Below are 11,340 nucleotides of genomic sequence, written 5' to 3'. Positions count from 1 at the left end.
GCCCCTGGCCGCCACCCGGCCAGCGACCCCTCCTGAGGACAGGGCCGCGGGCCCCGCTGGCCTGCATTGCCCCCCGACTCCCTGCACACACCTGGGTGCCCCCCCCACCGGCGTGCCAGCAGGGTCCCAGCCCCGCACAGCTACTGGGGATGCAAGTTTTCCCTCACAGTCAGGATGCTCGGACCCTGAGCTGAGAATCGCCTGACATTCAGGAATGAGGCCGGCGGAAGGGGGGAAGGACACGCCTGGTAGAGGAAATTGCACAAAGGCCCAAGGGTGGGACCCAAGTGGCTCCCCGTCCGCGGGGCTCAGCAGGCTGGGGGGTGGTGGCACACAGGCCCCCCCCTGCGCTAACCCACTCCACCCCCACTACCCCACCCTGCTGGCCATCTCGGGCCAAGGGCCAAGCCTCCAGGCCAGGCAGGACAGGACCTTCCTGCCTGACCCCAAGTAGGTCCCAGCCAGGCTGGCCTCAGGACCCTCCGGGGCCCTCTGGTTCCGGGGAGTAAGCTGGTGGGATCCTGCTGGGGCAGGGCCCTTTAGGCCAGATGGCGGGGTGGCTTCCTGGGGACTGGGCCCCAGCCCTGCCTGGTGCAAGGGGCAGGGCAGCCCCCCTCTAGGAAGACATCCATTGTGTACTGGAAGGCCGTGGCCTGGAGGGAAGGCGGCACCTCTGAGTCTCCTGCCCTGGCCCCCTCGCTGGCTGGAGCTTGACCCCACAGGCCTCTTTTCCTCCCCCACCCCCACCCCCCAGTCAAGGCTGGGTGGCCCCCTCTCATGAAAGAGGGCAGCAGCCGAAGCCACAGGGGGGCCCTGCACACAAGAGTCTCCCCCTCACAGCTGCAGGAAGCAGGGGCTTCTCCGCCCACTCGGAGGGAAACTGAGGCGCAGGCGCCCATGGCAGGCACCCCAAGGGCCCACGGGCACTGGTGCCAGGTGGGCGGGGAGAGGAGCCTAGACTGCATCTTGCCCTCGCTGCCTCCTCCTGGCTCACCCCCCAGGAATGTGCGCCCCCCCACATCCCTTTCCTGTCCTTCCTGCCTTGAGCGGAAACCAGCTCAGATTTGGCTGAGGAGCCCAGGCGGAAGCCTCGGGGCTGCTGGGGCCTGGGGGCTGGGGCGGGGCTGCCGCCTCTGCCCAGAGCAGGGTGCACCTGCAGGCCCAGGTGTGGTGGCCTCAGGTACCAGGTGGGCACGGGCCATGCCCAGCCTGCCTCTGCCCCTGCCCGGGTTGGGGGCCATGCCGAAAGGCCATATGGACATCCTGCCACATTCCCTATCCTCTCCTTTCCCTGGAAGTGCCCACCGGGCGCCAGGCGCTCAGCCCCCCAGCCACTCTGGGGCCAGCTGGAGCAGGGTGGCCCTGCACAGACGGAGGGAGCGGCTCCGAGGCTCGGGGGACAGGGCCAGGCCTAGGCTGCAAACTGGCCTTCCCCACCCTTTGGTCCCTGCTGAGCCTGAGGGCCAGGCAGGGCTGCCAAGGTGAGCAGGCAAGCCAGACCCCACCAGTGGTGGGGACCCTCTGCGGTTGGGGTGCTGCTTCCAAGAGCCAGACCACCAGCCCCGTCCTAGGGGGCAGCCCTGAGCACGCTCCTCCCCCGGTAGGGTAAGGAGGAAACCGCCAGGAGTGCTGGCCCCACTGCCCAACCCAGCTGCTTCCTGGACACTCTGCTCTGACCCAAGGCCCTGGTATTGGTTGCAGCTGGTCCTCAACACAAGAGGCCACAGCCAGGGACAAGCGCAGGGAGACAGGAGACCAAGTGTCCTTCCTGTCTCTCCGGGCAGGCCCAGCCCCAGCATCCCTCTGCCCTGTGTACCCTCTAGAGGGAGGAGAGTAAGGGGCCCAAGTGGGGCCCCTTTCTCAGTGTGCCCCTCCCTCACAGCCACGCATGTGCCATCCAGCCTGCCTTCCCACCTCCCCACCCCTCTGCTGCCCAGACCACTGTCTCCCTCCGGGGACCCTCCGGGGCTCAAGCGCTCACTGCCTGCCCAGCCTGGCTCCACAGCACACAGCTGGTCCTGAGCCATCAGGGGGTCAGCCCAAAGAGCCTTCTGAGGCCCCCGGACAGCCTTAGGCCCCTTCCCAGGCCAGGGGTCAGGCACCATGCCCACCGGGTGGGCTGTGGTCCTAGTGCCAGGCCGTGCCCTGAGCGGCCAGCAGGGCAGGCAAGAGCCGAACCCTGATTGTCTGCCACAGTTCCTGCCCCGGGCGTCCTTCCTCTGCTCTGGCCGAGGGCTGAGTGTTTGTTATTTGATCTCTATCCTCTCTCGGCCCTTCTACCAGGTGTCTGGGCTGCTGGGAAGAAACACTCTCCTCTTTCCCACGCTCCCCGACACATTTTAATGAATTAGCTGGAAGCCCCGCCCCCCCACTGCCCGCCTGCCTGCTCACCCTCCCTCCCCTGCCTAGTGCCTTTAAGGTGGCCGCGGCCTTGGCCCAGCTCTGGCCAGCCGCCTCTTCTGCACTGTCCTCCCCAGGCTGCCCCACCCAGATCTTCCCAGCCCGTATCCCAGAATGCTCCCCAGGCTGCCCCACCCCTGCCCACGTTGCTCCCCGCTCCCCACTGCTCTGAGCCTGGAAAGGAAGGGGGTCCCCAGAGGAAGAAGGGGACCCCCTGCGACCCCGGCCTCCACCCCACCATGGCCCTGCGGGGTGGCGCCCCCTGGGCCAGCACCCTCAGAGCTGATGCGGAGAAGGACGGGGTCCAGCTGCGTAGCCAGGGTTCAGTGCGTCCCCACAGATCCCAGGTCAGGGGTTTCTCCCTCAGAGCCAGTTTGTGGAAGTGACACCACCAAGAGAGCCACAAACACCAGAGGGGGGCTTTCCTGAGCCCCGGGGCAGGGCCTGGCCCATGGTGGGCCTCTCCCCCTCCCTCCAAGGCATTTGGAACAAATGTCCTCCTTTCGGACTGTTCCTTCAGCAAACATGTAGGAGCCGGTGTCCTGCAAGCCCCTCTTCCCCTCCTGTCCTCGAATGGGGCAGCTCCTGGGGTGTGGAGCAGAGCGGCTCAGAACGAAATGGCCCAGCCACAGTGGAGAATTCCTTCAGCTCCCCAGGGACAGTGTGACCGTCCCCTGAACCCCACGATGGCAGGCCTGGCTACACCTGTCTGACCCTTACACCGAACCCTGGGTGGGGCAGGAGGCAACCTCCGGGTAGACTCTTACGGCCACTCTGGCCATGCGGATCCAGCTGGGGGGCACCCAAACTACTGATTTCATGGCCCGTGGTGGTGGCCGCACGTTCCCACATGGAGCTCACAGGGCCCCTTTGTCTGCCCTCCTTGAAGCCTGCGCCGTGTCAATGGGACTTTTCTCCCAGGCTCTGCTCCGGGGCACAACAGGGTCTCCAAGATGCCCTTCTTCAGGTCAGGGGACCTGAGCCCACCTGGGCTGGGGCATGTCTTTGAGACCACTGCCCTCCGGGGACAGCCCTGGGCACGTTCTCAGAGTGCCCTGCTGTCCATGCCCAGCCCTGTTCCAGGGAGAAGCAGGGAGGTACGTGCCCGCCTAGCAGGTCACAGCCCTGCACAGGGTTGCATGCTCACCCGCTCTGAGGGTCACTGCCCAGAGGGAACTATGGGCCCCAGAGGACAGGGCCTCTGCCCTCTTCCCTGGTGCTCAGGAGATACAGGGGCTGCTGGAGGTGGTCGGGGCCCTGCCCTCGAGGTGTTCACACTCCAGCAGCAACTGTTCCCAGGTCCCCTTACTGGGCCCAGGGACACTTCCTGGTAAGATGAGTGGGACAAGGGAGGGGCTCCTGATACCAGCAGCACCCCCCAAGTCACAACCACAGCTGGACCTCTGCTGAGCCCGGGCTTACCCACCTGCACGGGGGGAGCTCCTGGTGGGAGCAAGTCTGAGCAGAACAGCTGGACCACCAGCCTCAGGGAGACCAGAGTGAGGGACTCGGGGAGCTCCCGCTGCCGGGAGGACCCCATGACAGCCAGCTGCGGCCTGAAGGTAGCCGACCAGAGGCAGCCAGCCCTGGGGTGGCCTTACCCAGTTTTTCCTGCGGTTTGGCTGTGACTCCTCCAGAGCAGAGAGCAAGATGGGGGCACACCCACGTGTGTTTCCAGACATGGGGGGCACCAGGCAGACACCCACGGGAGCCCATCCTGAAACAAGGCCTAGCAGGGTGGTCTCCCCTGATGAGGCCTGGAGCCGTGCTGGCTTCTGAGGGAGTGCAAGCTCCTGGGTGCTCGCCTGCTGCCCAAGGCCTACCGCTCCGAGAATCATTCCTGCCCCATCTCCAGCCACCGCAGCCCAGCTATAAACTGTAAAATCCTAATGAGCAAATTCGGCCGCAGTATTAGAGCATCAATAAAAAATGGGTTTACAGTTTGGAAATGAGTCATTTCTGGGTTTCCTTTCCGAGCGGCCCTTGGCGCCTTTCCTGGGGCTGCTCACCTGGCCAAGCCCCCTGTCCCTAGTCGTGCTGATAGAGGTGGCCCAGCAGAGGGAAGCAGGCCCTGAGGTTCCGCTGACTGACCTCCCCCCCCACCCCCCGCCACCCCGCCCCGCCACCTTGGAGGAGCTTCTGAGAGGGAGGTGGGGTGGAGGGGGGCAGCCCCGGGCTTCCTCCGGTAGAGACCCTGCTTCTCTGTCAGGGCGGGGCCTCAGGGTTTGGCTCCTCAAGCCAATCAGGTTGGGGAGGAAACGCGGGATGACCCAGGCCGCCGGAGGAGCCGCCCGCGTGCGGGAAGGACCGCGTGGCTGAGGTCACACGCCCGAGCTGTTTGTGGAGTTGGCCCCCGCGAAGACCCTGTGTCCTGGGGTCCAGGCTGGGCCAGTCTTGTCGCCGCGCACCGGCGTGCAGGGACGCGGAGGGTCTCCGGCCGGCGCTCCGGGAGCGTGGAGCGAGACTCGGGTCTCTACCCGGGCCTCCCGGGTCTGAAATGCCCGCGAAACCCCACCATGGGGAGGCCGCCCTCGGAGGGTCCACCTCGAGGCCGCGCTCGGCCAGGGATCGGGTCTGGGTCCGTCCGAGAAGGGAGCTTGGAATTCCCCGGGTGGCCGAAAGGAGAGTAGGCGGGACGACGGCGGAGATGCGCAGAGCCCCCGGGCGCGTGGAGCAAGGAGCTCCCCCCAACCCCCGCCAACCACAGCCACCTGGCCCCCTGCCGGCGACCAGCGCCCCCTGCCGCGAAGCGCGCTGCCGCCCGGGCACGCCCCGCCCCGGCACCGCCCCCGCCCCGCCCCCACGTGGGCGCCGCCCAATCGTAGGGCCGCCGGCGCGCGCGTCACGGGCGCCCTATTGTTATGCAAATATAAAGGGGGTAAAAGGCGCCCCGGCGCGGCGGGCGGGCGAGTGCAGCTGCGCGTGGGGAGGCGCGTTGGACCCGCGTGGGAACCGCAGCGAGCAGGGACCGGGATCGCGCGGCGCGGCCGCCGGGCCCCCCGGCCCCCGCGAGCGCAGTGCCCGCCCCCGTCGCCCGCCCGCCTGGGCGTGGCTGGATGCGGCGGGGGCCCCGCTGCGGCGGCCCCCGGCCCCCAGCGCCCGGAACGCCCAGGAGCGGCGTGCGGGGCCCGGGGGCTCCGCGCCCTCCATGCGCCGAGGCGCGCCCCGAGACAGCCAGGGGCCCGCGCCGCAGCCGCCGCCGCCGCCGCCCGCGCTGAGCCCCGGCGCGGCCCGCGGCCCTCTCCCGGCGGCAGCATGAGCCAGGCCGAGCTGTCCACCTGCTCGGCGCCGCAGACGCAGCGCATCTTCCAGGAGGCCGTGCGCAAGGGCAACACGCAGGAGTTGCAGTCGCTGCTGCAGAACATGACCAACTGCGAGTTCAACGTGAACTCGTTCGGGCCTGAGGGCCAGACGGCGCTGCACCAGTCGGTGATCGACGGCAACCTGGAGCTCGTGAAGCTGCTGGTCAAGTTCGGCGCCGACATCCGCCTGGCCAACCGCGACGGCTGGAGCGCGCTGCACATCGCCGCGTTCGGCGGACACCAGGACATCGTGCTCTATCTCATCACCAAGGCCAAGTACGCGGGCAGCGGCCGGTGATGCCCGCCCGGACCCCGACGCGGGCCTCGAGCGTGTCCTCTGCTGTACCTTCCCGCCAACTACCTCGGTGCGCACCGGGCTCCCGGGCCCAGAGGCCACAACGAGTCTGGCGCGCGCGCGTCCGCGCCCACGGGGGCCGCGCGGCGCCCGCTGCCCTGGATCGACGCCCCCGCGCGGCCGCCGGGACCCCGGCGGAGGGCTTCCCACGGCCCCCGCCCGCCGCCTCGCGGGTGGAGGGGGGCGTTGTGCGGGAGGTGGGGGCGGGGCGCGGGCTGCAGCCCCTTTGAAATTTGAGTCTCGCTACCAGCAAGTTCGGAGTCCCGAGACACCGGATCCTCCGGTCAAAATGTTTTCTCCCGAAGGTGGAAGGCGGGCGGTGGGGACGCCGGGCTCGGGGCTCCCCGCCGCCCGCAGGACTCGCGGCCGAAGCCCGCAGTCGCCTAGGGGCCACGGCGGGGCTTCTCCGGGCCGGACGCGCGATAGTGGAGACGCTTCGTTGTTCCTGGGGTTCTAAAGTATTTATCATGTGTGTGTATATTTGTGGGTGAAGTTTGTGCGCCTGATTTATTTTTTTTGTTGTTTGGAAACTATTGTGCGTGGTCAATGTGGTTATAGCGGGGGAAGATGCATTTTTTTTCCTAGTCTTAAAACTAAAACTTGAGTCTGTCATTTCTTGGTTGCACTGAAAATACCGCCCGGCCTGATGGTTTTCCCGTGCTAGTCCCTCTCCCTCCTTTCTCTCTCTCCCCTCCCCCCCCCCTCGGTCTCTCCTTCTTGCACACAGACACACAGTTCCGAGCGAGTTTTGGAAGCCCCGGGCCTCCCTCTCCCCTCTTCTGTGAGAGGCCACCATCCCCCAAACCTGCTGGCTTTGCAAAGCCTCCTCGGGAGCATGGGTGCTCGGGTGTGGCGGTGGGGGGGGGCGGGGTATCATACCTTTTCTAGTGAGTTCTATTACAGTTAGTCGGTTGCACACTTTTTTAAAAAAGTAAATGGATTTGCCACGATTGAATGTCATAACATTTATGACAGAATATAAAATATTAACATATTTTAAGCCAAGTTTTAGGTGTATTTTTTGAATCTTGGTTATAAACCCAATTTTAAAGGGCGTTGTATCCAGCGCTGTGAAGGCAACAATGTACCCATATTTATATTTTTATAAAATACCTATAAGACTGTGAATCTCTTGTGCTAATTGCTGAGTGAGCTGAAGGACTGCTTTGCCCCTCTTCAGTCTCCCGGAGCTTCAAGGACCCGATTCGAATCCGAAAATCCTGTCATGGGGGAGGGGCCGCGCGGGGACCTGGGCTGGAGGCGGTGCTTCTGCGTCACTTTCTGTCCCGAAAGGCGCCCTTCCTGGTCTCCGAGGTTCCAATTTTCTATGCAACCCCACACCCCTTGTTGTTTTGATCCTGAGAAATAAAAGGGAGGCTGAATTATTCAAATTTAAATGAGGCTTCCCCAGGGTAGAAGTGCTGCTGACCCTTCGTGCAAAAATGGGGAGCACTTGAGGACACAGGTGGGTGGAGGCCCTTTGTGCGTGGCTGGTCAGACTCTCGGGCAGTCATCTGTGGCTTTTCATAAAACCTTGTGTGAGAAGAATATATTGATAATGTCAGTGAAACAAGCAGACATTGAAACTGAGGCACAGATTACTCCAAAAGGAGTTTTTCTGTATATTTTTTCTAGATGCAAATACCTTTTTAATTATGTTAATTAATGTTAAAACTTTCTAGGCTTATATGGAAGCTGTGTGTGGGTCCTGGTATGATCACTTCTAACTGGATAAAGTCTGCAGCACATTCCTGAGTGTACGATATAGACTTGTAGCCCAGCATGAAAAATTTATGAATAAATTTTTCATTGATTTTTTTTTTTATTAAAAAAAGTTTGTTGGTTCTTCTTGGTCTTGGCACCCAGGAGGAGGGTCAGGCTGCAACATGCTATTTGTGGGTGCCGTCTACACAATGCTTGGCTTGTTTTCACCTAAAGACAGAGCCTGGTAAACTGGCTCTGGGCTCAACTCAAGGGCCAGCCATGTATGGGATTTGTAAGGTGCCAGGGGAGGACCCTCTTCCAGCTGGGTGGGGGGGACCTAGGCCACCCTGAGAGCGCCCAAAACCAGCCGACAAGCTGTTTCCTCTGCTCCCTGGCAAAGCAGCTGAGGCCTCTGCGTGGAAAGTTCTTGAGGTTCTTCCCGCCCCCTAGCCAGCCTGAGGTGCCACAGGTCTTCAGAGGAACCAGGCCCCTCTTCTGCTCACCAGAGCCTTCCTCCACTGTGGGTTTATGCTGGACCACCTGCTGCACGGAAGGGGTATTTTTTAATCTGGGGAACATCATAATTGATCTCTCCTGGCGACTAAAAGGCCTGTTTCTTCTCTCCGTCTGCCGGTGGCATCTGGGAGCTGGGGAGGCCAGCGTGCCTCTGGAGCCAGCCACTCCCCGAGGAGCACAGACCCCAAGGTAGACTTAAGTGTCAGCCAGGGTCCCTGTGTGCGTGAGGGGAGCGCAGAGCAGGGTGTCTGTTTCTGGCACCTACAGGAAGAGCAGAGACTCTCCGTGCACATCCCTGAGATGCCCTCGGGGCTCTGGGGCCTTAAGAGATGGGGGTGCAGGGGAGGACACCAGTGGGTCCAGAGAAGGGGGAGCCGGCAAAGGAACGGCTTTCTCTTATAACCCAGACCCCTCTGCTGCAGCCAGATGGTGTCAGCTTCCTGTCTGTCAGCAGGTCCCTGCGGCTCTACCTCGTCCTGCAGACATACTGCACTTTCCAGACTGGAAGCTTTTGGGGCTGTGCCTTCCATGTTCCTGCTTTGCATATCTGCTCTGTTCTGCCCTTAAGGGTTTTCTGAGCTCGTTTTCCTGTTGGTGAAATAGGCATTTACTGTCCCTCAGCTGGCCAAGAGACCGGGTGGAGGAGGGGGGGTGCAGCTCTATCCTTAGACACCCGCAGAGGTGAGTGGACTATCTGGTGCAAATGAGCTCCCAGGGGAGGTGGTGTCCACCGGACTGGGCGGGCGAGCAGAGTGGGCTGAGGGTGCCAGCTGAGGGTGCCAGGCCTCGAAAGGGAGAGTTGCTACAAGGACGTGGACTTTGCTCAGGGCATCTGGAGCATGAAGTCAGGCCTGGGCCCTCTCTGGGTGGCCCGCGGGCATGCAGGACCAGACCTCCATTTCCCACCCAGGTACTGCTGCCCACAGGAGAGCGAGGAAGCTGGCTCAGAGCTGCAGGTAACATGCTTGTTCCCGGCATTAGCTGCTGGGGAGGGGTCTGCTTCCCAGCGAGCTGCTGGCCCGGCTGCCCCGGCCACTTGTGGAGCATGAGAGCTGGGACACCTCCCAGGCCCGTGGCTACCACCATGGGAGACGTCGGCTCCCTTAAGTCCTCCCTCTGAGAGACACATTTGGCTGAGAAAGGCTTTGTGCTGCTCACAGAGGAACAGTTTTCTCTCCAGCATGGATGGAAAGGAGGCCAGGCCCTGCTCAGCCCCCCAGCTGTGGAGGAGGCCTGGTGGGGTTTTGCTGCCTTGTTTCCCTAGGTGCTCTTCTGTGCACAGACAACCCCGCCCCCCAGCCTGGGCCCTGGCTGTTGGTGAGGGACTCGGGGGGTGCCTGAAGATGTGTATTCATGGGCATCTCGTGGCCCTTTCATGGGCAGAGCCCTAGGAAACAGACACACTACAACTCCAGTTCTCCTGCCGCCATCTGGGGTCAGAGCTGTGAACAAATGGGCAAGTGGGACTTCTGTGCTCGGGAACTGGCGCTGATGGCCAGTGGTGTCACCTGGGAGTCCCTCCCCAGGTGGGCCTTCAGGGGCGGAGGCCTCCTCTCAAGCCTCTTTGTGGCCGGTGCAAGAAAGAAGTCAGAGCTGACCTCTCTGTCTGGCCCCCGGGACCTGTAGGTCCGCTGTGGAGGCCAAGTGAGGGTCCTAGCCAGGAGCACAGAGGACACCCATGGTGGAGGGGTCCGGCTGGCAGGGGCTGGACTGCTGCGAAGTCCTGGGGGGCCTACCAAGGAGAAAGGGAGATGGGCCAAATGGACAAGGATAGGGCCTCCCCCACCCCACCCCCACCCCAGCCAGGAGTGATGGCGGCTCCTGTCCAACTGTCTGTCTCTCTGACCTGACCCCGGCCAGACACAGGAAGTGTTTACTGTTGGAATGGATGCCAGAGAGAGACCAGGAAATGCAGGAAAATGGTCAGCCAGAAAGAGTGATGTCTAAAGTCAACAGGCGTGGGAGCCAGGACAGAGCCTGCCAGAGGAGGGAGGGCAGGATTTGGAGGCCAGACCAAGGGCCAAGGACCAGGGAGGGAGGTTAGGAGAAGGAGAGGGAAGGGGCTGCCCTCTGGCTCTGTCCCCCAAAGGTCTTGCAGCTCACCACAGGGTGGCACAGAGCAGGGTCCACATAGGCAGCCTGGCAGCTCAAAGAGGCGGGTGTCCACCTGGGAGCTGAAGGAGGGAGAGGGTGCCAGACACAGGGGGCAGCTGGGGAACAAAGCCTGAGCCCGGGGTGTGAGGCCTGGGCGAGAGGGGGCCGTGGGAGGTCTGCGAACCTCCCAGACAGCTCCTCCCCGAGGCCTCCAGCGCAGCCTCCTCCTGGGGCTTGGGGTCTCTGGAGGCCGCCCTCCCCCACCTCCCACTGCACGCTCCGCCTCTGTGGCCTGGGCTCCGGGCTCCCCCTCCAACACTCCCCTCCCCTCTGTCGGGCGCATTCTTCTGCTTGGCTGTACGTCGGGCCGTCCCTTCGCTCGTCTGTCTGTCTTTCTTCTCTTGCCCCCTCCAAAGCCGTGGCCCCCATTCATTCTCGAGGCCTCTGCCCTTTCCTCCGCGCGGGTCCCCGCTCGGCGAGCAGCTGCTATGCTAATGAGGGCGGAGGGAGGTGGGCGACCGGCGGGCAGGGGGAGGCTGGGGGGCCCCCGGGAGGTGGGGGGGCAGCAGAGGCGCAGGAGAGAGGCGCCGGTGGGGGAGTCCCGCTGGAGGGCGCGGCTAGGGGGCAGACTGGGGGGAAATGGGCTTGGACCGGGGAAACCAGCGTGCGGAGGCTGGGGGCTCCGCATTGGGAGGGGGATGGGCTGGGCAGTGGAGGCCCTGGCCCGGGGTGGGGGGCGGGCACTCACAAAGGCCGGGGTAGGACCGTCCTGCGCACCCACTCTCCAGGCGCGGGGTGTCCGGAGTAGAGACCAGCTGTCATCTCTGTTCTGGGGTCACGGCCTGGGACGGGCAGCTCGTTCAGAGGTTCCCCGCCCCCGCCCCGCACCCCGCAGACCCTGCTGCGCTGGGGGCTGCAGTGCGCCCTCCACTGGAGGGGGTCTGAACCGAGACGGATGGTCAGGCACTC

The 11,340-nt window shown here is 63.7% G+C and overlaps 1 protein-coding gene across 1 annotated transcript; it reads left to right on the top strand.

The window, feature by feature from the left end:
* Positions 1 to 5,307: 5,307 nt before the first annotated feature.
* NRARP (NOTCH regulated ankyrin repeat protein) lies at positions 5,308 to 7,485 on the top strand. Its single transcript, XM_081804019.1, has one exon. The coding sequence runs from the start codon at positions 5,656 to 5,658 to the stop codon at positions 5,998 to 6,000; it is 345 nt and encodes a 114-aa protein (XP_081660145.1). The 5' UTR covers positions 5,308 to 5,655; the 3' UTR covers positions 6,001 to 7,485.
* Positions 7,486 to 11,340: the final 3,855 nt, after the last annotated feature.

Source organism: Leptonychotes weddellii, chromosome 14, assembly GCF_054177405.1.
Source record: "Leptonychotes weddellii isolate Sample4059 chromosome 14, ASM5417740v2, whole genome shotgun sequence".
Taxonomy (NCBI): domain Eukaryota; kingdom Metazoa; phylum Chordata; class Mammalia; order Carnivora; family Phocidae; genus Leptonychotes; species Leptonychotes weddellii.
Note: the sequence above shows the minus strand (reverse complement) of the source record. Positions and strands in the feature narration are given on the sequence as shown.

Bases quoted from the DNA above. Each gene is read 5' to 3' on its own strand.
- NRARP (XM_081804019.1), top strand. From the start codon at position 5,656: ATGAGCCAGGCCGAGCTGTCCACCTGCTCGGCGCCGCAGACGCAGCGC.